This window comes from Capra hircus, chromosome 8, assembly GCF_001704415.2.
Source record: "Capra hircus breed San Clemente chromosome 8, ASM170441v1, whole genome shotgun sequence".
Classification (NCBI taxonomy): Eukaryota; Metazoa; Chordata; class Mammalia; order Artiodactyla; family Bovidae; genus Capra; species Capra hircus.
The window spans coordinates 26,857,445-26,883,702 of record NC_030815.1 but is presented as its reverse complement, the minus strand read 5'-3'; the positions used below and the strand labels follow the sequence as shown (position 1 = coordinate 26,883,702).

The 26,258-nt window shown below is 36.2% G+C and overlaps 1 protein-coding gene across 2 annotated transcripts in view; it reads left to right on the top strand.

The window, feature by feature from the left end:
- CNTLN (centlein) overlaps window positions 1-26,258 on the top strand; it is a 355,730-nt gene that overhangs the window by 242,676 nt on the left and 86,796 nt on the right. For both annotated transcript variants that reach the window (XM_018051925.1, XM_018051924.1), the window contains exons 14-16: window positions 10,978-11,069; window positions 15,403-15,944; window positions 20,155-20,332. In XM_018051925.1, coding sequence (XP_017907414.1) covers window positions 10,978-11,069; window positions 15,403-15,944; window positions 20,155-20,332 — 812 coding nt within the window. The remainder of the gene's footprint in view (window positions 1-10,977; window positions 11,070-15,402; window positions 15,945-20,154; window positions 20,333-26,258) is intronic.

Below are 26,258 nucleotides of genomic sequence, written 5' to 3'. Positions count from 1 at the left end.
GATTTAGGTCATACCTGAATGGCCTAGCGGTTTTCCCTACTTTCTTCAATATAAGTCCGAATTTGGTAATAAGGAGTTCATGATCTGAGCCACAGTCAGCTCCTGGTCTTGTTTTTGTTGACTGTATCGAGCTTCTCCATCTTTGGCTGCAAAGAATATAATCAGTCTGATTTCGGTATTGACCATCTGGTGATGTCCATGTGTAGAGTCTTCTCTTGTGTTGTTGGAAGAGGGTGTTTGCTATGACCAGTGCATTTTTTTGGCAAAACTCTATTAGTTTTCTCAATGTTGAACTTTAAGCCAACTTTTTCGCTCTCCTCTTTCACATTCATCAAGAGACTTTTCGGTTCCTCTTCACCTTCTGCCATAAAGGTGGTGTCATCTGCATATCTGAGGTTATTGATATTTCTCCTGGCAATCTTGATTCCAGCTTGTGCTTCTTCCAGCCCAGCGTTTCTCATGATGTAGTCTGCATATAAGTTAAATAAGCAGGGTGACAATATACAGCCTTGATGTACTCCTTTTCCTATTTGGAACCAATCTGTTGGCCCATGTTCAGTTCTAACTATGGCTTCCTGACCTGCATATACGTTTCTCAAAAGGCAGGTGAGGTGGTCTGATATTCCCAACTCTTTCAGAATTTTCCACAGTTTATTGGGATCCACACAGTCCATGGCTTTGGCATAGTCAATAAAGCAGAAATAGATGTTTTTCTGGAATTCTCTTGCTTTTTCCATGATCCAGTGGATGTTGGCAATTTGATCTCTGGTTTCTCTGCCTTTTCTAAAACCAGCTTGAACATCTGGAAGTTCACGGTTCACATATGGCTGAAGCCTGGCTTGGAGAGTATTGAGCATTACTTTACTAGTGTGTGAGATGGGTGCAATTGTGCAGTAGTTTGAGCATTCTTTGCCATTGCCTTTCTTTGGGATTGGAATGAAAACTGAGTTTTCCAAATTTGCTGGCATATCGAGTGTAGCACTTTCACAGCATTATCTTTCAGGATTTGAAACAGCTCAACTGGAATTGCATCACCTCCACTAGCTTTGTTCATAGTGATGCTTCCTAAGGCCCACTTGACTTCACATTCCAGGATGTCTGGCTCTAGGTGAGTGATCATACCATCGTGATTATCTTGGTCATGAAGATCTTTTTTGTACAATTCTTCTGTGTATTCTTGCCACCTCTTCTTAATATCTTCTGCTTCTGTTAGGTCCAGACCATTTCTGTCCTTTATCGAGCCCATCTTTGCATGAAATGTTCCCTTGGTATCTCTGATTTTCTTGAAGATATCTCTAGTCTTTCCCATTCTGTTGTTTTCCTCTATTTCTTTGCACTGATCGCTGAGGAATGCTTTCCTATCTCTCCTTGCTATTCTTTGGAACTCTGCATTCAGATGCTTATATCTTTCCTTTTCTCCTTTGCTTTTCACTTCTCTTCTTTTCACAGTTATTTGTAAGGCCTCCCGAGACAGCCATTTTGCTCTTTTGCATTTCTTTTCCATGGGGATTGTCTTGACCCCTGTCTCCTGTATCCAAACCTCCATCCATAGTTCATCAGGCACTCTATCTATCAGATCTAGGCCCTTAAATCTATTTCTCACTTCCACTCTATAACCATAAGGGATTTGATTTAGGTCATATCTGAATGGCCTAGTGGTTTCCCCTACTTTCTTCAATTTAAGTCTGAATTTGGCTATAAGGAGTTCATGATCTGAGCCACAGTCAGCTTCCGGTCTTGTTTTTGCTGACTGTGTAGAGATTCCCCATCTTTGGCTGCAAAGAATATAATCAGTCTGATTTCAGTGTTGACCATCTAGTGATGTCCATGTGTAGAGTCTTCTCTTGTGTTGTTGGAAGAGGGTGTTTGCTATGACCAGTGCATTTTCTTGGCAAAACTCTGTTAGCCTTTGCTGTGTTTCATTTTGTATTCCAAGGCCAAATTTGCCTATTACCCCAGGTGTTTCTTGACTTCTTACTTTTGCATTCCAGTCCCCTGTAGTGAAAAGGACATCATTTTTGGGTGTTCATTCTAAAAGGTCTTATAGGTCTGCATAGAACCATTCAACTTCAGCTTCTTCAGCATTACTGTTTGTGGCCATAGACTTGGATAACCTTGATACTGAATGTTTTGTCTTGGAAACAGATCATTCTGTCATTTTTGAGATTACATCCAAGTACTGTATTTCAGACTCTTTTGTTGACCATGATGGCTACTCCATTTCTTCTAAGGGATTCCTGCCCACAGTAGTAGATATAATGGTCACCTGAGTTAAATTCACCCATTCCAGTCCATTTTAGTTCGCTGATTCCTAGAATGTCAACGTTCACACTTGCCATCTCCTGTTTGACCACTTCCAATCTGCCTTGATTAATGGACCTAACATTCCAGGTTTGTATGCAATATTGCTCTTTACAGCATTGGACCTTGCTTCTATCACCAGTCACATCCACAACTGGGTATTGTTTTTGCTTTGGCTGCATCCCTTCATTCTTTCTGGAGTCATTTTTCCACTGATCTCCTGTAGCATATTGGGCACCTACTGACCTGGGGAGTTCCTCTTTCAGTATCCTATCATTTTGCCTTTTCATACTCTTCATGGGGTTCTGAAGGCAAGAATACTGAAGTGGTTTGCCATTCCCTTCTCCAGTGGACCACATTCTGTCAGACCTCTCCATCATGACCCGCCTGTCTTGGGTGGCCCCACATGGCATGGCTTAGTTTCACTGAGTTAAACAAGGCTGTGGTCCTTGTGGTTAGATTGACTAGTTTTCTGTAAGTATGGTTTCAGTGTGTCTGCCCTCTGATGCCTCTCTCAGCACCTACTGTCTTACTTGGGTGTCTCTTACCCTGGACGTGGGATATCTCTTCACGGCTGCTCCAGCAAAGCACAGCCACTGCTCCTTACCTTGGACGAGGGGTATCTTCTCATGGCCACCCCTCCTGACCTTGAACGTGGAGTAGCTCCTTTCGTCCCTCCTGCCGTATATTAGAGAATTTACAGTGTTGTGTTAGTTTAAGGTATATAACTAAGTGATTCATTATTCATATACATATATCCATTCTTTTTCAGGTTCTTTTCCCATATTGGTTATTATATAATACTGAGTTGAGTTCACTAGGTCCTAAATGATTATCTATTTTATATATAGTAGTGTATATATGTTAATCCCAAACTCCTAATTTATCCCCCCCCCCTTTCCCTTTGGTAACAGTAAGTGTTTATTTTTGAAGTCTGCGAGTCTGTTTCTGTTTAGAGAGTAAGTTCATTTGTTTAAATTTTTAGATTCCACATACAAGTAATTTGTCTTTCTCTGTCTGACTTAACTTCATTTAATCTCTGGACCCATCCATGTTGGTGCAAATGGCATTTCTTTCCTTTTAATGACTTGACTACTATCCCATTGTATATATGTACCATTTCTTTATCCACTCCTCTGTTGATGGACATTTAGGTGGTTTCCATGTCCTCCCTCTTGTTAACAGTGCTGCAGGGAACACTGGGGTGCATGTATCTTTTTGAATTATAGTTTCTCTGGATGTATGCTCAGGAGTGGGATTGCTGGATTTTACAGTTCTATTTTTATCTTTTTAAGGAACCTGTTTGTTGTTCTCCATAGTGGTTGTACCAGTTTACATTCATACCAATAGCTTTGGATGGTTCCTATTTTCTCCACACCCTCTCCAGCATTTATTGTTTGTACAGTTTTTGATCATGGCCATTATTACCATTGTGAGGTGATATTTATTGTAGTTTTGATTTGCAGTTATCTAATAATTAGTAGGAATTGCTGATGAACAGGGACGCCTGGCGTGCTGTGATTCAGGGGGTCGCAAAGAGTTGGACACAATGAGCTACTGAACTGAACTGAATAATTAGTAATGTTGAGCATATTTTCATGATCTTTTTGGAAACGTGTATGCTTTATTTAGAGAATTGTCTGCTTAGATCTTCTGCCCATTTTTTGATTGTGTGTTTGTTTTCTTGATATTGAACTGCATGACCCATTTTATATTTTGGAGATGAATGCCTTGTTGGTTGCTTCATTAGCAAATGTTTTCTCCCATTCTGTGGGTTGTCTTTTCATTTTACTTTATGTATTTTTTTTTTGCTATGAAAAAGCTTTTAAGTTTTATTATATGCCATTTGTTTATTTCTCTTTTTATTTTCATTACTCTAGGAGGTCAATCCAAAAAAAAAAAAATTGCTGCAGTTATGTCACAGTGTGTTCTGCCTGTGTTTCCCTCCAAGAGTTTTATAGTATGCAGTTTTACATTCAGGTCTTTAATCCATTTTGAGTTTATTTTTCTGTATGGATTTAGAGAATGTTCTAATTTAATTCTATTACATGTGGCTGTCCAGTTTCCCAGCATCACTTTTTGAAGAGAGTGTTTTTCTCTATTATATATTCTTACTTTCTTTGTCATAGATTAATTGACCATAGATGTGTGGGTTTATTTCCAGGCTTCCTATCCTGTTCCATTATCAGTATTTCAGTTTTTGTGCCAGTACCATACTGTTTGGATGACTCTAGCTTTGTAGTATAGTCTGAAGATAACGAGCCTGATTCCACCAGGATTGCTTTTGCTTTTTGGAGTCTTTTATTTTCCATAGGAATTAGAATATTTTAAAATTACTGTTCTGTGAAAAAAGCTGTTGATAATTTGATAGGGATTGCACTGAATCTGTAGATTGCCTTGAGTAGTATGGGCATTTTGACAGTATTGATTCTTCCAATCCAAGAATATGGTGTATCTTTTCATCTCTTTGTATCATTTATTATTTATCTTACTGGTGTCTTATAGTTTTCAGAGTACAATTCTTTTATCTCTTTAGGTAGGTTTATTCCTACGTATTTTATTCTTTTAATGTGATGGTAAATGGGATTGTTTCATTAATTTCTCTTTCTTATCTTTTGTTGTTAGTGTATAGAAATGCAAGACATTTGTGTGTATTAATTTTGTACCTTGCAACTTTTGTTGGTGTCTCCAACAAAAATCCCAGCTTGTGTGAAGTAGAAGTGAAATATAAAGGAAAATAGATTTAAGCGAAACTTGTGAAAAGGGGTCTGTTATGAATAACAGAAGATAATTCTCTTACCTCTATCTCTCTATCACTCATGAGATTCTAAGGATTTTCAGAAGCTCTGTGTAGGGAGCCAAGAAAAAAGACCAAAGATATATTTCTTATTTTATTGTATGACAAGTACCCTCTAAAGTAATATACTCACTATGTGCTGTGTGTATGCTCAGTTGCTCAGTCATGTCCAGCTTTTTGTGACCCCATGGAAAACAGCCCACTAGGCTCCTCTGTCCATTGAATTTTCCAGGCAAGAATACTGGAGTGAATTGCCATTTCCTTCTCCACTGCTCACTGACTCTTATTTTTGCCTAAAAATTAAGAAAATATAGTAATATTGATGCCAGAAAACTCAGCCTCTCTGCACTGATGCTGAATTGAATTTCAGGGACTGAGTTTTGAGTGAAGTTGAAGAGAGAAGCCTTATTGTTTTGCCAGGCATAGGGGGGCACAATGGGGTCCTGCCCTTGAAAACTGTGTGTCTCAACCTGGGAGAACTTGGTGAGGCATTTTATTGTAATAGTTCAAGAGTGAGGTTGCTGATAATATTAAGGTGAGTACAACGCCTGCACCCCAGGATACTGTTATGTGTATCCCTTGAGGCAGAACCAGGACCAGGCTGCACACTTGTTTCTTGGCTGCTCCTGCCTTGTCTCTGTGTTCCCTCCCTTCCCTGATTAGCAGATGTTTGAATCTGCCCTTTGGGAGTCAAGGAAGGTCATGGAGGCTGGATCTGTCCCCTACAAATACAGAATAGGAGACACAGAAAGACTTCCATACCCAGGAGCCCCCACAGGGTCTACTTGGTTTCAGGATTTTTAGGAAATTGCCAATACTCAAGATACCTATTCCCCTTTCTTTGTATCCCAAATTGATATAATCACAAACAGACCTTTAATAAAGCTAGTGTAGGAAACAAAATTTAAGATGAATAAAAAAATAATTGGAGGGATGGAATAAGAATTTTCCTTCCACCTTTCTGAGTTCTTAGCTGAAACCCCTATAGTAAAAGACAGATTAAGAAAAACAAATTTATTAATGTGTGTGTCTTACATACACATGGAAGATACCCAGGGGAAAGTGAGTACTCAAATAGGAGGCTTTAGAATTCAGAATTACACACTCTTCTAATAGGAAGAGAGGAAGAGGAGGGATGTAGACCTCTTAAGTGAGAGTAAATGATTTTAGGAAAAATGAATGGGCCCTCAAGAGACTAGCTGAGAGCTATCATAGTTTGTAACAAAGCTTGTCTGGATCGAGTGTGGGCTTCTTGTTACCTCCTCCTGTGATAAGAGTTAATCTTCTCTGGTGAAACTTTAAGGGAGTGAGTTCCTTTTGGAGGGTCTTCCAGCAGATAAAGGGGTATTCTAGGAAAATCTGTCCCTCGATTTTTTTAAAGTGCCTACTACTGCCCAAAATAATCAGTATGCCAAAGTGGCATGTTTTAGGCTACTATATTCTGCAACCCTCCATAATAGTAACAGATTTTTAATAATTTATTAAAATATCTAAAAGATGGAGAAAATGTTTGAGAATTTACATTAATTTTTAATATTATCCAGGAGAGTTAAGGGGACAAAAGAAATGTAAGAGTAAAAAAACGTAAGAGTGAAAATAACAGTAAAGCATTTAAAATCACAATTTAAAAAATAAATTTCCAGTAAGGTAAAACATACCTAGAGTAACAGGCAAGTTTGACCTTGGAGTACAAAAATGAAGCAGGGAAAAGGCTAACAGAGTTTTGCCAAGAGAACACACTGGTCATGGTAAACACCCTCTGCCAACAACACAAGAGATCACTCTATACATGGACATCACCAGATGGTCAATACCAAAATCAGACTGATTTTTTTCTTTGCAGCTGAAGATGGAGAGGTTCTATACATTCAGTAAAAACAAGACTGGGAGCTGACTGGGGGTCAGGTCATGAACTCCTTATTGCAAAATTCAGACTTAAAATGAAGAAAGTAGTGAAAACCACTAGACCAAAATCTCTTTTGATTATATGGTACAAGTGACAATTAGATTCAAGGGATTAGATCTGATAGACAGAGAGCCTGAAGAACTATGGATGGAGGTTTGTGACATTGAATAGGAGACAGTGATCAAGAAAAAGAAATTCAAAAAGACAAAATGATTGTCTGAGGAGGCCTTACAAATAGCTGAGAAAAGAAGAGAAGTGAAAGGCAAAAGAGAAGAGGAAAAATACATCCATCTGAATGCCAAAGTTCCAAAGAATAGCAAGGAGAGATAAGAAAGCCTTCCTCAAACTACCACACAATTGCACTCATCTCACAAGCTAACAATGTAATGCTCAAATTCTCCAAGCTAGGCTTCAACAGTATGTGAACCAGGAACTTCCAGATGTTCAAGATGGATTTAGAAAAGGCAGAGGAACCAGAGAACAAATTGCCAACATCTGTTGGATCATAGAAAAAGCAAGAGAATTCCAGAAAAAACAGCTACTTCTGTTGGATTGACTGCACTAAAGCCTTTGACTGTGTGGATCACAACAAACTGTGGAAAGATGGGCTCAATAAAGGACAGAAATGGTAGGGACATAACAGAAGCAGAAGATATTCAGAAGAGGTGCCAAGAATACACAGAAGAACTATACAGAAAAGATCTTCATGACCCAGATAATCATGATGGTGTGATCACTCACCTAGAGCCAGACATCCTGGAATGTGAAGTCAAGTGGGCCTTAGGAAGCATCACTATGAACAAAGCTAGGGGAGGTGATGGAATTCCAGTTGAGCTATTTCAAATCCTGAAAGTTGATGCTGTGAAAGTGCTGCACTCAATATGTCAGCAAATTTGGAAAACAACAGTGGCCACAGGACTGGAAAAGGTTAGTTTTCATTCCAATCCGAAAGAAAGGCAATGCCAAAGAATGCTCAAACTACCACATAGTTGCACTCATCTTACAATCTAGTAAAGTAATGCTCAAAATTCTCCAAGCCAGGCTTCATCAATACATGAACCATGAACTTCCAGATGTTCAAGCCGGTTTTTGAAAAGGCAGAGAAACCAGAGATCAAATTGCCAACATCTGCTGGATCATTGAAAAAGCAAGAGAGTTCCAGAAAAACATCTATTTCTGCTTTACTGACTATGCCAAATCCTTTGACTGTGTGGATCCCAATAAACTGTGGAAAATTCTGAAAGAGATGGGAATACCAGACCACCTGACCTGCCTCTTGAGAAACCTATATGCAGGTCAGGAAGCAACAGTTAGAACTGGACATGGAACAACAGACTGGTTCCAAATAGGAAAAAGAGTACATCAAGGCTTTATATTGTCACCCTGCTTATTTAACTTATATGCAGAGTACATCATGAGAAACACTGGGCTGAAAGAAGCACAGGCTGGAACCAGGATTGCCCGGAGAAATATCAATCACCTCAGATGTGCAGATGACACCACCCTTATGGTAGAAAGCAAAGAAGAACTAAAGACCCTCTTGATGCTTAAAACTGAACATTCAGAAAACTAAGATCATGGCATCCAGTCCCATCATTTCATGGCAAATAGATGTGGAAACAATGGAAACAGTGACAGACTTTATTTTGGGGGGCTCCAAAATCACTGCAGATGGTGACTGCAACCATGAAACAAAAAAAAAACCCCGCTTACTCCTTGGAAGAAAAGCTATGACCAACCTAGACAGCATATTAAAAAGCAGAAACATTAATTTGCCAACAAAGGTCTGTCTATTCAAAGCTCTTGTTTTTCCAGTAGTCATGTATGGATGTGAGTGTTGGACCATAAAGAAACCTGAGCACCAAAAAATTATTGCTTTTGACCTGTGTTGTTGGAGAAGACTCTTGAGAGTCCCTTGCATTGCAAGGAGATCCAACCAGACCATCCTAAAGGAAACCAGTCCTGAATATTCATTGGAAGGACTGATGCTGAAGTTGAAGCTACAAAACTTTGGCTACTTGATGCAAAGAAATGACTCATTGGAAAAGACCCTTATGCTGGCAAAGATTGAAGGTGGGAGGAGAAGGGGACAACAGAGGATGAGATGGTTGGATGGCATCACCAACTCAATGGACATGAGTTTGAGCAAGCTCCAGGAGTTGGTGATGGACAGGGAGGCCTGGCATGCTGCAGTTCATGGGGTCCCAAAAAGTCGGACACAACTGAGTAAATGGTACTGAACTGAACTTAAGGTGAAGCATATTCTCATACATCTACCAAAGGACAGAAATAGACCTGTATATTTCTAACTAAATCCTCTTTGTTCACTTCCCAAATCCTGAGATCCTTGGAAGGGAAGGGAATCAAGGGGCAGAGAGTTGGGTCTTTGTTTCTCTCTTTGGCCTGGCTCAGGCTGCTTGTATATTCTTTATAAGACCTGTGAAGGTGAGAAACAGAATTTTCAACAGAAAACCACAAGTGAACATGCTCTTCCAGTCCACCTGTGAATCTTGAAGCACACTTAGGAGCATAAAAACAGCAGTCAAATTAACTTTTAAATGTCTTTAACATTTATTTTGTTGGAATTATTTAGCTACGTGGTCTTTGAATATAGAACTGTTTTCTTATTTTCAAGTGTAAATATTTTACTAAGAACTATAGCAGATATTTAAATCACTAGAACAGATGAATTGTATTTGCATATTATTTCTATATTGCTGAAAGAATGTTGTAAATGAATTCAGCACCATGGTGTTAGGGGACTAGAAAGAGAAACTTGGGAACCAATCGATGATTATCAAGGTAAAGGTACATATTCCCCAGGTGGCAAATTCTACCTATTCTGACTTTTATTATCCTTAGGATAATGTTCTATTTATTTCGTGAGTACAGAAGTTTTAATTGGATATGTCATGTTTCAAAGACAAAAGAAATGCCTAATTCACTCTAACAAACTTGTTAGTCACTGTTTATACCAAGAGGATTTCTACTCTACAGAGAATAATATTGTTTTCTTTTTCCTTTGTTGATAAATCAAAGTTTTACACTGACCTACAGCAGCCAAGCATACTTTAAAGCAAAATCATCTCCGACTAATACAGATATACAGCCTTTTAGCTTTATGTATTGTTATTTTTGCCCCCCTTTTTGATTTTTTTAGAAATATAATTCAAAAATAATTCAGTAAGAAAATATTAAGTTTGTCACTAATTTATCTAAGAAAAATATTTATAGGTTTTAATGTATTTCAATTCTAATATTAACTGAAGTTTTATGATTTTTTTTCCTTTTATAATGTTATGTATCTTATATAGTTTTGCTTGTTTGAAGGGATGCTTGGGCAGTGTAGGAATGATTTGAACTTTACCCTTAACTGGGTAAAGTCAGTTATTCTGGAAATGTGATTTTTGTGCTTTACTCTGCCAGTGCAGGATCTTTTTCTTAAAAAAAAAAAAGAAAAAGAAAAAGGTGGTGGTAGGGGGTGTTACAGTCTCAGTCTACCCTAATTCTGTTACTGTTTGCTTTGTTCTGCAATCACTCTGATCCTCCTGGCAGGGAACAAGATCCAGAGAACAAAACTAGTAGTGACTGTGTAGATAAAAAGGCAGTGAATTCTGCTTTTAAGGCAAAGAGGGAATAGTCTACAAAAGAATGAAAATGGGAATAAAAGTACAGCATTGTTAACCTGCAGATCTGTTGTACCTTTGAAAATCTTACACTGCCAAAAAAAAAAAAAGTGGCACTACAAAGATACATAATTATGTGACTGAAAATCTTGAAAAGGGTCACCATTCAGCTTATGGCCAATATTTGACAATGAAATAGACTACATTATTCATGGTGGAGAAACTATAGACCCCTTTTCCTTAAAATGACAGGACAGTGTTTCAGCAGTATATGGGATACCATAATGTATTTTATATATATATATGTAATACTATATAGACATACTGTATTATTTATTCTCTGCCAGAACAACTCTTTAGACATGATGAAGATGATGGGGTCAAGAAGAGTACTCCAGAGAAGAATTGGAAAGAAATGTCAGAGCAGACATTACAGAAGGTATTCTAATCTTTAAGATATTGAACTGAGCAAGTTAAATCTGAATTTTAACATAAAGGATTATGTTTTAAAACGAGGGCTCATGAACTTAAACCTTGTGTGAATCCTTAATTTAAATTCAAAATCATTGGCTTACCAAAATGGGGTTAAAAAATCAATGTTAGTGAAATAAAAAATGTGGAAACATTTATGCTTCTTTTGACATAGATTTAAAATATTTTAAGTGATAAAAAGAATGAATTTAACAATAGAAAGTATAAAAAAATTTTACATTTAAACACGCTTATTTAAACTAAAAAAAAGCATGGTTTCAGTTTCATGTAGTAAAATGGTAATATGTTTATAATTTTAAAGTTAAAGTTAAAAAGTATACATTCTCATCTCATTTTAGATAAACATTTATGCCCTTATGATTTGGTATAACTCTCCCTGTTTTAACAGAACCCCTCCATATAAATCCTATAGTTGCTTTACAACCTGGTTGTCTTCATTAATAAAATGTTGTTTAAAAATCTTAACATTTATCTTTGCAATTTTGTACTTAACTTGTAGTCATCAATTTCAGTTAAATGGGCTTGGTTTTATTTTAGCACTTTTTGTTATTGTTATAAAGGAAATGTTCTTTAAATAGATTATTCTTGTAACCAGTTACCACTTGGATACTTAGAAAAACCTGGAAGTGTCCATATGTATAGACAAAATTATTAATGTAGTTACTTAAATTTTCTACATCTGTGGATTGATTTGTAGGAAATCTATTGATATACAGCAGATGATGAGATTCCTTATAGTTAGGTAACAAAGGCTGTCATCTCATTATTACTGAATGACACATATTAGTTTGACATTATAACATAGAGAACAAGAAATGCTCATGTTCATTTATCTTAAGGTAAAATAAGTAATTGAAATAAAGTAAGTACTTCCAGATAGAATGCCATACAGTTTATAGCAGCTTACCTTTTTTGTTTCAGAAAATTTGTTCATTTTTGCCAGGTTTTGTATAATTTTTATCTCCATGGACATATTATACTATACTGCTACTTACTACCTTGGGGTATAAACCCTAGAGAAATTTATTATTTCATTCCAGCTGCCATAAATAATGTGGAGGAGGAAAAATAATTTTCCTCTATTCTTCTAGGTTCTTGGATAAGACATCCCTTGTAATAAAAAGACAGGTTAACAGAGAAAAATCAAAGTTTAATAACATGTATACTTCCTGTATACATGGGAGATAATGCATGGAAACTGACACTGTGAAATGGCCTAAGCTGTCACCTTAAATACCTTCTTTAACTAAAGACAAGAAAAGATGTTGGGGCTCTGGAGTCAGTTACTGCTCAGTTTTTAGATGTTCTCCTAGGACTGCAGTTTCTTAAAAACCAGCTCAAGAGATGACATGTGCCAAAGAGACATTTTAGAGTGTCAGAATTCTGCTCCCCTTAATTGCCTACTACTATAGCAGATCCAGAAATCTATTTTAACTCCTGAAAAACCCAAAGGAATTATTTTCATAGGACCATGTGTCAAATTTGTCACTTAAAAAAAAAATGCCATTGTATGAGTCATAATTTAACCCCTTTTAGTTGAGTTTCCTTGTTTTACAAGGATATATATGAAATTCAGAATGGCTTTAAAAGATACTGAAAACATGAGTAGAAATGAAATGTATGAGTAGATTTGTTTTTTTAAAAGAAATACTAACATTTCAACCTTTATGGAGTAAATTGTGTCTCCCTTCTCCAGGGGATCTTCCCAATCCAGGGATCGAGCCCAGGTCTCCTGCATTGCAGACAGATTCTTTACCATCTGAGCCACCAGGAAGCCCAATTGTGTCTCCTCCCACAACCAAATTCTTATGTCAAAGTCCTAATCTCCTGTATCTCAGAATATGACTATATTTGAAGATGAAGGTCTTTAAAGAGTTAGGTTAAAATGAGGTTGCTGCTGCTGTTGCTGTGAAGTCGCTTCAGTCGTGTCCGACTCTGTGCAACTCCATAGACGGCAGCCCACCAGCCTCCCCCGTCCCTGGGATTCTCCAGGCAAGAATACTGGAGTGGGTTGCCATTTCCTTCTCCAGTGCATGAAAGTGAAAAGTGAAAGTGAAGTCACTCAATTGTATCCGACTCTTTATCAGAGTTTAATTCACTCAATCTGTGTACATTGTTATGACAGCGCTAGCAAAGAAATACACAAACTTCAAAAAGTCAGGTGTTTTATTTCAGTTTTGAAAGAAGCCATCTTTTTGGTAAATTAAATTCTCAGTACTGGACTTGAGATAATCTATTAGCACACAAACCAAATACCTTTAACAATTCCCTAGACTTTCATTTTCAAATATAGGTTGAAACTTTCCTTTCTGTTTTTGGAGAAGTAAAGTCAATTTGGGAGAAGGAAATGGCAACCCACTCCGGTATTCTTACCTAGAGAGTCCCGTGGACAGAGGAGCCTGGTGGGCTGCTGTCCATAGGGTCGCACAGAGTCGGACAGGACTGAAGTGACTTAGCATGCATGCATGCATTGGAGAAGGAAATGGCAACCCACTTCAGTATTCTTGCCTAGAGAATCCCAGGGTCAGAGGAGCCTGGTGAGCTGCTGTCTTTGGGGTCACACAGAGTCAGACACGACTGAAATGACTTAGCAGCAGCAAAGTCAATTTGACAACAATTTTTAGAGAGTGACCTTGAATAACACTTTCATATGTGCTATGAACTTTCCCTCATCAAATTCTTTAGAAGTAGTATCTATGTTGTTCCCCATTTTAAACTTAAATACAAATAATCTTGACTAGTTCTTATGATTAAACATAGATTCACAGTAGGCAGTTAAGAAACTTTAAACATTTTAAACATACCAGACCTAAAAAAGGTATTTCTCCATTGTTGCATATGAAATTTTCATGAGTTGTACCCAATCTTAATAAAAAAAAATAATGCCAGTTTCTAGGATTGAACTCTCAAATTTAAGATGTTTGCTACATTTCTTCATAACATATTATATTTTAATATAATATGTGTAAGTTGATATAAAATATATAAATATAAAATATATAAAATATAAAAGTGTAAGTTGATTTAAAAGCTAATTCAGCAGTATTTAGTGTAGGTAATTTTATCTCAGGTAATTTTATTAAATAGCTGTTATGATTAATAATAATGAAATGATGGTGATAAAATGTTTAGAACTTACTATTTGCTAAGAATTGTCATACATGATCATATTTAATACTTATAACTTAGAAGATAGCTGTTATTATTCCCATTTTACAGATGAGGAAAGTAAAGGTAAAATAGATTAATATCTCCTGGGGTAAAACAGAGCTAGAAGTGAGATCTAGACCAGGCTCAAAATTCAATTTCCTCCAGACTGAACTCCTTCTTAATAATATTTTTATATCATCACTGTCAAAATCGTTCTTAACATTATAATCGTTTATTTTCATGAATTAAAAAAAATAAACTTCCTTTAAATTCACTCCACCTTGGAATCTAACATGTCAAAATATTTTAAAGTATATTTATGAAAACTATACTATTTGGGGCAGTGATTAAAAAATCATTGAGAGAAACTGAAGAGATTATAAAAGGGTGATATTCCTGATTTGCTTGTAGAATTTTTTACTAAATGGAGAATATGATTTGGTGATAGAGTGATTTGGGAAAAGTAAAAATGTTCATGTATTCCTGAACATGGTATTTTTTGTCACATTATCCAGCTCTCCAGTAAAGTATTTGCATTGAGAGGGAACAATAGAATTTGTTTCCCAGAGATCTACAGTAGTCTGGTGCAAACTCATACACATCTACTCTTGTTTTGTCTTTAGATGAAAATAGTATGTAAGGTGATGGCTTAAGCCATTTTGGGGAGTTACTCAGTTTTCCTGGATATCTCCCAAGTATACAGGAGTTATACATGTTATTAAATTTTAGTTTTGCTGTTTTAAATCTGTCTTATATCAATTTCATTCTTAGACCAGTTAAAGAACCTAGAATGGTAGAAAGAAATGTTTTCCTTCCCAATAGTAGAGTATAAAACTAAAGCGTTTATGGTCTCACAGAACTCTGCAGAGCTTATTAGTATAGTTAGTTCTATATCCCATTGTGTAAAATTTTAACTTCTTTTACCATCTGTCCTTTATTTAAAAGATGTATTATTGCATTTTGGAATGTATTTATCTATACCACCTTAGAATTATTTAGAAATTAAGTACTTTACATTTTTATTTTGTCCTTATGCTAAATGAAATTTTATTTTTATAAGTTAGAAATAATAAAAATACAGTAGATTCTCTTTGGGCTTTTAAAAGAATAAATAAAACTGTTTTGTTTAGGTCATTGAATTGGAAAATCGGCTAAAATCTTTTGAGAAAAGGTCAAGAAAATTAAAAGAAGGGAATAAAAATTTAATGAAAGAAAATGATTTCCTGAAATCCCTTGTTAAAGAGCAGCAAGAAGATGCAAAGACCAGAGAAAAAGAGCTGGAACAGTTAAAAAAGGAAAGTAAAGGTGTGGAAAAAGACAAAGCTAAACTTGAGGCAAAAATCAGTGAGCTAGAGGTAGAAGTTATTTCCCTAAGGAGACAAGTGGCAGAAGCTAATGAGTTGAGAAATGAAAATGAAGAGCTGATGAATTCAGTGGAGAAATTACAGCATTCAGCGGACAAAGCTAAATCTGAGATGGCCACCACGGAAGCGCAATCTGGATCTGGGCAATCTGAGTATAAGACAACCACTACCAAGGTTAAATTTAAAACAGCCAAGAAAAAGTGCTCTGTGGGTCGTTACCACACTGTTCTCAATCACTCCATCAAGGTCATGAGCAATGTGTTTGAGAACCTCAGCAAGGACGACTGGGAGGATGTGAGTGAAAGCAGGTAAAGCTCTCATTAACTTAGGTCTGTAGTGGGGACACTGTGCATATGTAAAGCACCAGCAAATGGAGATTGAATTTCAACTACTGTCGATTTGGTATTCAGAAAAAATACTGTCAGATCCTTTGAAATATCTTGGGAGGTCTTGTTCTGAGCTTATTGACTGAAATTTGCATGCAAAATTAGCCACAACTGCATGAGTATTTGAATAGGTGCCAGGAAACCCAAAAGAAGGCAATGCTTGATTTCTTCCAGTGATGCTATTTTCATGCAGTCATGAGGCTTGAAATTGACAGTTTGGCAGGTTGATTTAATTTGCTGGCCCTTTGCATATTCACCACTGACAGCTAAGGATTCCCAGGCAAGCCTACTAAGTCGGTTTAGTTATCTTGTGACATGGCAACCTGGGAGGAGAAACATTTTTTCCCCTTAATTTAGTTAGATAAATTTTGAATGACCCATTTCAGCTTGTTACCAGATGTCTACAAGCTGTTTAACATCCTTTAAATTAAAAACCATCTTCACTAATTATTTCATGTATGTATTATGCAAAGTCATTGTACTAACTTTAATTGAATGGTGGCTAAAATTCGTTCTTTAAAGTTAAAGCTCTACAGATTGCTAGTTCTAAGTTATATAACCCCTAGTGAATAGCAGCAAGGGAATACTAAAAATCTATACTATTTCATTCCTTTACCCCTGGCTATCCATTCACAGACACACTTGAAGCACGTCAGTAAAACCACAAAGGTAAATGGATGATAGAACACCTCTTTTTATACCTAAATAATAGGGACATTTAGTGTTGCCAGAATTGCTAACAGACACATGGAACAATTTTCTGTAATTCTGTCTTGTTTTATAGCAGCATATATTTCCTTTTATTTTCCTAAGTTTTTTTTTTAATCTGCAGTCGTGGTCTGTTTTAGATTTGAGATGTTTCTGGATAGTTTTCTTATACATAGAAGTGAAACATTTTAAAATGCAGTTCTCAAACTTGTTTGCACATTAGAATCACCTGAGGATCTTATAAAAATTCCAAAGCTCAGGCCACATCCCAGAACAATTAAATCATAACTTCTGGAGCGAGATACAAGCTTCAGTAGTTTTGGAGTCTCTGCAGCTGATTCCAATATGCAGACAAGTTTGGGAACCAGTGTTTTAAATGAACATTGGTCATGCCTCTGGTCTTTATGCAGGTTAAAAACTCAGAAACAAATTTACAAAAGTAGTAAGAAAGACCAAATCTGCATTCCTACTTCTTTGTTATCTCTTCTAAGGTTTTCTTCCATATTTTCAAAAGCAATTAGAGATAAAATCCTACTTTTCTTAAAACCCACTAAGTGTTTATCAATGTCTTCCAGGAAATTCTGGTTTCATCTACTAATTATATCTCATAAGTTTGTACTACCACACTTCATAATATAGTGGTACATATTTACTCGTGTATGTATATGCGAATAAATACGTGAAAGTCAAGAAATACACTCAGTTCAATTTTGTCTTCTTAATGCATATCAGAAGGTCACATATTTGGGGAGATGTGTCACCATATCTATTAAAACATAGGAGTCATCATTTTAAGTTATTTAGCAGTGAAACTCAGTTTTACACTGTGAGGATTATGTTACATTTCCTGCCTGACAGAACAATCTTAGGAATCACTCAAATGCAAAGAATTCTCAAACTATTAGAAATCCTAAATGAAGCTTCAGGATTTCAGAATATTCTATTGGATTAGCCAAAAACTTCATCCAGATTTGTCCACAATGTTTGTCTTATGGAAAACCTGAACAAACTTCTGGGCCAACCCAAATATTTCTTTTAGATTTTCATTGAAATATAAAAAATTTACTTGGATAGTGGGGAAAATAGAGCTTGGTCCTTTATATATTTGTATGATACTTTATCATCACTACCTTATTAATATTTATTTCCCATTGTTATATACAAAAGCATGATGTCAAATAAAAAAAAATACAATTTAGTAACAAGTGTGGGGAACAAGCACAGAGTAGGGGAGTCCAGTGCCTAACAAGCTGTGGAGGACTCTTCAAGAGATTTAAGGCAAGAGGAGTTTTAAGGCACTTTAGAAGAGGCCAGGGCTTCTCTGGTGGCTCAGTGGTAAAGAAGGTGCTTGCAATAAGGGGGACATGGGTTTGATCCTTGTGTTAGGAAGATCCCCCAGAGAAGAAAATGGCAGTCCACTCCAGTATTCTTTCCTGGGAAATCCCATGGATAGAGGAGCCTGGCAGGCTAGAATCCATGAGATGGCAAAAGAGTTGGACACAACTTAGCGGCTAAACAGCAACAGTAAGAAGAGGCCAAGCAGAAACAGAACATGACTGATTAGAAGATCAGGGATTTCCTTTTAAGGCTAGTGGGTTCTATTTTCTAGGGTAAGGTAAACTAGCTGAAGCTGGGTTGGGGGATTGTGATTGGTGTATGTTAAGTTTCCTTGACAGTGATGTATTTTGCATTAATGTTTTGATGCTGAATTTGGTTTTGATTGACTGGGCCAGTCCACTGGGGCAACTTGTATTTTGTGGATCCCAATATACGAATTACCTTTATCTTGATGGGTAATAATCAGTAGGGATTGTTAATACCTTGAAGAAGAAAAGCAGAATTTCAGCAAAACATGTTTATCAAATCTGTGGAAAAGGAGACAGTGAAAGGGCTGGAAAGTACATTACAAAATAGAATCAAAATCCCCAAAGATCACAATAGACTGGGAAGATACAGTTATCCAAAAGATGATAAGGTCCTATACTTGGCTATAAAATGCCAAGTTTTCAGCTATACAATGGGAAAAATATGAGACAATGTATGTAAAAATATTTTAGGAGGTTCTGTTAAATCCTTTATGTCTCAGTTCTTAATGCATGCTGGAAAAGCTTACACAAATTTAGTCTGCATCTGTCAGGAGTCCTATACTTCTCATAGTACACCTGAAATATGAAATTAAATTCTGGACATAATGGTCCATCAAAATAAACTGGTGTACTTTCAGGAGGGATCAGGATGGGAAAGCATCTCAAAAGCATTTATGTTAAGAATATCCATGGATGGAGGAGCCTGGTGGGCTGCAGTCCATGGGGTCGCTAAGAGTCGGACACGACTGAGCAACTTCACTTTCATTCATTGGAGAAGGAAATGGCAATCCACTCCAGTGTTCTTGCCTGGAGAATCCCAGGGACGGGGGAGCCTGGCGGGCTGCCGTCTATGGGGTCGCACAGAGTCGGACATGACTGAAGCGACTTAGCAGCAGCAGCAGAGATGTTTTTCTTAGAGAAACCACTGTTGCTGGTGTCATATAACTGTGTCCAAATAGATCGTCCATGTAGAAAAGGGACTGGACTTACTTTTCTAGTCAGCATTAACACTAGCACTTCTAACCTTCTTCCCTTTATTTTTTTTTTTACACAAACTATTAACGTACTATTTCAAACTGTTAACACACACTGTGGTAAAGCTTAGTCCTCTTATTTCTTACTTGTACCCCCACCCCACTAGGATGAAAGCTACCCAAGGGCAAGAATTTCCTTAAGTATTTTATTAAATGATGACTACTCAAGAAATGGGACTAATGGGGAGGGAGGTGGGAGGAGGGTTCAGGAGTGGGAACTTATGTACACCTGTGGTGGTTTCATGTTGATGTATGGCAAAACCAATACAGTATTGTAAAGTAAAAAAATTAAATTAAATTAAATTAAAAAAAAACACATTTAAAAAGGAAAAAAAAAAGAAATGGGACTAAGATCAATGGGTGAATGGCTCAGAGATTCAAATTTTGTCCTACACTAAGAGAAAACTTTCCTTTCTGTTAGAAATTATTAAAACTTTCTGCCCTGGCTCAGAAAGTAGTGAGTGTTCTAACCTTGAACATGTCAAAACATGTGCATCCTGAGTTTTACACTTAGAGAAATACTATAGAAGTGATGCTGGCAAGCTTGTGATATTAGATAATCTAAATTCTTGATGAGATTTTATAATTTAGTAAAATCTATTTACACAAATTTTCTCCCAATATATTTAGACTTTCTCTCATAACAATGAGAACTAGTAAATGTTCAAATTAAATTTACAGCTATATATATATATATGTATATATATATGAAACCTGTGTTATTATTTAGTCTTGAACTTAAAAGAGGTACATTTAACAACTCTTCTTCTTGGGTTTTATATCTCTCCCTTTTTCCAAAATCAGTGATTCTGAAACACAGAACTTACGAAATTTGGGAACAATTATTGTAGAAACATCCCAGAAAATAAGTCCAACAGAAGACAGACGAGACCAGAAAGAAAGTGACCAAACAGAGGACAGCCAAATGCAAGGAAAAGAAATAGTACAGATATATCCAAATGTAGATGACAAGACCCCAAAGGTATATAACAGTTTTGATTAATTATAGACTGTTTTAAATTTCATCTCATGCATCATAACTTAATTTTTCTTGCCAGTGATTTAATTTGAATCCTTAAAAATTGTTTTCTTGTAATATGCAGTGAAAATACTCACTTTTAAATAATTTTCAAGTACTAATTTGTTAAAAAATATTTTGCATAGATAAAAATGTAAGTAGATATAATTTTCCTAAATATAAATCTTAAAGTATCCCAGCCAGAAATAAATGTGATAATAAGTTCATTACTGTTTTCAGGTACATAAAATATATGAAGAGAAGAAGTTTCTGTTTTATATTATCTTTCATAATAACAAATTTAGTCAGACTAAATCTTTGAATTTCTAATTTCTACCTAGTGTAAATACATTAGGTAATATATATACATGTACAAATAAATACATACTGCCCAATGTATTTAGTTTATTTTTCTTATTTCATGCTGATGTATTTTATTCCCCAATATATTTTAAGTCTTGAAATATTAATGTTCTGAGACAACTTACTCAGTAATTCTTTTTACTGATATGTCATTAAAGGTTTACTATTTGGCATAGATCAGTGAAAAACTGAGAAAAGATAATTTTATTTTGTTTTTAAAAAAAGATTAGCTTTGAATTAACCTGTAAGGTTCTTTAAAAACCTTGTCTAAAACTGTTTATTTTTTGAGATCTTGCCAGAACTTTGCAGCGAAAAGCTCAAGAATGACCAAAGTTTATCTTAGTTACTACCATAATAAAGTTTAGATGAAAAATTATATGCTAAGTACATGCTGATTGAGTGGTTGGTTGATAAATAGTTTTTAAAGAAATCTATTTTGCTACACATTATTTGGTTGGAATTTTTGTGTAGCTGAAGTTGATTATGTATACCTTAATCAATTTATAAATAAAAGAAACTCATTTGAATAGATCTATGTACATTGTTGGGAGTCAGAAAATTATAGTTGGTCAAATTGTACCAATTGTGTTTGGCAAATATTAGAACTTCTCACTTCCAAGATAACCATTATCTTAATTTTATTTATTCCCCTTCTTTTCTTTATTATTTTATCTCTGCTAACATTATGGTTAATTTTGTCTGTTTTTTGAACTTTATGGAATCTATATTTTATTTTGTCACTGGCCTTTTTGTTCAATATTATGGGGAATATGTTCATTTTTATTGTTGTATATTATTTCACTATCAGAATATATCACAATTTATATACCCATTCTACTACTGAATTTTGGGTTGTTTCAGTTTGGATTTCTTGTAAATGATGTTGCAATGAATATTCTTGTAAATACAAGTATGGGCATTTCTACAATGAAATGCCTAGGGGTAGGATCACTGCACCATAGATTATGTGTTTCTAAGATTTTAGGTGATACTGTTTTCCAAAGTGCAACCAATTTGTTGCATTCCCTAGCAGACTATGAACATTTTTACTGCTTCTTATCAACGTGTGTTGTTAGTCCTTATCTCAGCCACTTTTGTTTGTATATTGAGTCATATTATTGTGAGTTAATGTTCTATGATTACTAATAAGGTGTTAAATACTACTTCTTATAATTATTATTCATTTGGAGTTCTTCAGTGAATTGCTTCCATAAGTGCTTCCCACTTTACAAATGAACTGTCTGTCTTTTCCTTATTCATCTGGAGGAGTTCTTATGTATACTACATATGAGTCTTCTGTTGATTATATTCTTGCCCTACGCCATCCTGTGCCCTTTCACTCGTTTTAATGGAATCTTTTGGGGAATAAAACATCATAATTCTAACGTGGTCAAATTTAATAACTTTTTCCCTATGAATAATACTTTTTTATGCTCTCTATAAATTTTTTACCTACTTTGACTTCAGTATTTTTATCCTACTTTGTTGCCTTTTTCAGTATTGTCTGATTTACTGTTTTGATTTTGACCTCTATGTCTGGCATTGATTTTGCATATGATGAATGATAGGGATTAAGTTTTACACTTTCCCTCACTCTGTGCAGTAGCACCATCTTTGTTGTGAATCAGGTGTGCATATACATGTGGGTATGTAACTAGACTTTTCCTTCTGTTCCATCAATATATTCATCTATATCATACTGTCTCATCACTGTTATTTTATAGTAGTCTTAATTAATAATAGAACACGTCTCCCATCTTGTTTTCATTCAAGAGTCCCTTCAGTATTCTTGGTCCTTTGTTCTTTCGAATCAGCTTCTCACAAACCAACCTTTGGGATTTTGATAGGGACTCTATCAATATAAATTAATAATAAAACAATGTGAAGATTCTGAAAAGTAGAGAGGAGACACACCAAGTAGGGATCTCAGAATTGGAGGAACAACATGGTTGGTAAGGTCTCTGGGTTTTCATTTTGCCTCATATATCCTGGCCTGGATGCTGAAGAAATCTGCAACTTGGAAAGGCCAGTTGGTCAGATGATAGAAGCCCCCTATAAAACCCTATTCTCTCTAGTCAAAGGACCAGGAAATGGATAGCCCAGTAAAACAGAAAACTTTTGCATAATAACTGCCCTACCCTAGCCAAACACCATGGGAAAAAATGCAACCCTACCTCTACCCTCAACCAGTAAAGACCTAGTGAGGAACATATACTTTCATTCTCACCTAGCTGTAAGAAGGCATGCCTTCTCCCACTTTCAGGTCCCATTGAAGAGCCATTGGTAATGACTCTCCCCTTTATGCCATTAGAGGCCACATAGGGAGTGGGACATGCATCAGTATCCAGCAATGAAGAGATGGCCCTTTCCTTTCGTAGCAGGGTTTCTCTCAATTTCAGAGGTCAAGTACAGAGATGGGGACTTTCATAACCTCCCATATCTGTAAAGCCTCCCATACCCTGTCCACTATGTCAAGAGAGGCCAAGTGAAGAACAGAAACAAGGTCATGCTCCAGTTCCCAACCAAGGTGGTATAAGCAGAGGTCTTTGGGGAGCCTGAGCTTTCACCCCCAGTGATAATGAGGTGCCCCTTACCAACCAGGATGTCATCAGAGACTGGACTTGCATCCCAGCTGGGAAGTACTGAGGAATACAACACCTAAAATGTTCAGAATATAATTCAAAATCATTCATCATACCTAGCAACCAGAAACACCTCAACTTGTATGAAAGAAAGATAGCAAGAGAAGCTAACAGCAAGATGACACAGCCATTCAAACTATATGATAGTATGGTAGTTTAAAGTAGCTGTCATTAAAAATGCTTCAAGAAACATTTACAAACAGGCTTGAAACAATGGAAAAGTAGAACATCTCAAGAATGAAGTAGAAATTCTCATCAAAGAAATAGAAGATATAAAATAGAACAAAATGGAAATTTTAATGAAAAAATAATGGCTTTGTGTTCCCACCACAAAGGATGTCATCATTGCCTACCACTCAATTTAATGTCAAGACTGGTGATACCAAACGCACCCCAGGAGGGGAAGAAAGGTTTAACACTTACATAATGGAATAGAGAACCTAGAAATGGATTTACAAGTATGAAAAATAACTGATTTTTGAAAAAGGTGTAAAACAGTTCAGTAGAGGAGACAAGTGGTGCTGGAAAAATTGGAGATCCCTAGGTAAAAAAATGAACCTAAAACTCACACTTTATACAAAAATTAACTTGAAATAAATCACAGATAGTGATGTGTAAAGCAAATTGTAAAACTTAAAGAAGAAACCATAAGAGAAAATCTTAGAGCGTTTAAAATTAGAGCCTGCTGAAGAGTTTTTAGACATGTTATCAAAAACATGGTCCTTAAAAGAAAACACCAGTACATTAAACTGCATCAAAATTAAGAACTTTGCCTTTGTGAAAGACCCTATGAAGAGGGTTAAAAAACAAAAACAAAAACAAAAACAAACCATGAGACAGACCAAGAGGAAGTATTTATAAAACCATATATTTGACAAAAGACTGAGATCTTGAATATATAAGGATTTTTGTTGAGACTCAACAGTAGAAAAATAATTCAGTTAGAAAAGAGGCAAAAGAAAAAGACATGAACAGACATTTCACAGAAATGAATAAATGGATAGCAAATAAGCACATATAAAGATGCTCAACATCATTAACCACTAGGGAAATAAAGATTGAGACCCTGATAAGATACACATCTATTAGAACAGCTAAAATTAAAAAATACCAAGTGCTGACAAGGATGCAGAGAAATTGGATCTCTCATATAGTACTAGTATATCTCTCATATAGTACTGTGAATATAAAGAGGCACAGCATTCTTGGAAGCAGTTGGTAGTTTCTTTTCAAGAAATTATATGCTTCCCATACAACCCAGCCATCTTCCTCATGGACATTTATCTCATAGAAATTAAATTTATGTTTACCCCAAACAGTTAAACATCTGTACATGAATGGTCATAACAGCTTTATTTTTAATAGCTAGAAACTGAAACAACAAAATTTTCTTCAATAGCTGAATGGTTAATCCATACTATAGAATACTACTCAAGAATAAAGAAGATATACAGGCTTTTGCTATATGCAGGGCCCTAGCATTGTGACCTCAGATTTCTCATCTGGAGTTGGAGCCTAGACTTTCCTTTCCTCCTACATCCTGTGTTGCTATTAAAATGAGTTTAAAGATCTGTATGCACATCAAGAAGTAACAGTTAGAACTGATCATGGAATAACTGACTGGTTCCAAATTGGGAAAGGAGTATGTCAAGGCTGTATATTGTCACCCTGTTTATTTAACTTATATGCAGAGTACATCATGAGAAACTCTGGGCTGGATGAAGCACAAGCTGGAATCAAGATTGCTGGGAGAAATATCAATAACCTCAAATATGCAGATGACACCACACTTACGGCAGAAAGCAAAGAACTAAAGAGCTTTTTGATGAAAGTGAAAGAGGAGAGGGAAAAAGTTGGCTTAAAACTCAACAGTCAGAAAACTAAGATTATGGCATCCAGTCCCATCACTTCATGGGAAATAGATAGGGAAACAGTGGAAACAGTGGCTGACTTTATTTGGGGGAGCTCAAAAATCACTGCAGATGATGATTGCAGCCATGAAATTAAAAGACGCTTACTCCTTGGAGGAAAAAATATAACCAACCTAGAAAGCATATTAAAAAGCAGAGACATCACTTTGCCAATAAAAGTCCATAAGTCAAAGCTATGGTTTTTCCAGTAGTTAGGTATGGATGTGAGAGCTGGACTATAAGGAAAGCTGAGCGCTTAAAAATTGATGCTTTTGAACTGTGGTGTTTGAGAAGACTCTTGAGAGTCCCTTGCACTGCAAGGAGATCCAGCCAGTCAATCCTAAAAGAAATCAGTCCTGAATATTCATTGGAAGGATTGATGCTGAAGCTGAAACTCCAATACTTTGGTCACCTGATGCGAAGAACTGACTCATTTGAAAAGACCCAGATGCTGGGAAAGATTGAAGATGGGAGGAGAAAGGGACAACAGAGAATGAAATGGATGGAATCACTGACTCAGTGGATGTGAGTCTGAGTAAGTTCCAGGAGTTGGTGATGGTCAGGGAAGCCTGTCCTGCTGGGGACACAGAGTCAGACACAACTGAGTGACTGAACTGAAAGATCAAAAAGGATTATCAGTTGGCCTATATTTTGATGGCCACTTTGCTTACTGCTTGTCTCTGAATTTGTTTGTTTGGGCTGCAACGCATGGCTTGTAGGATCTTAGTTTCCCAACCAGGGATCATACCCAGGTCCCGAGCAGTGATAGCCCAGAATCCTAACAACTGGCCCACCAGGGAAATCCCTCTGAATTCTTGCTTTACTTTATTTTTGGCCTCAGAATTTACCGTAACACTTTCTCATGTTTAAAACATGATTTAAGTGTGCTTACTTCAAAGTATATTTCTGGGTTTCTCATGAGTAGTAACACTGGAAATGGAAGCCTCTTTTTAATTTTCAGTTCAGTTCAGTTCA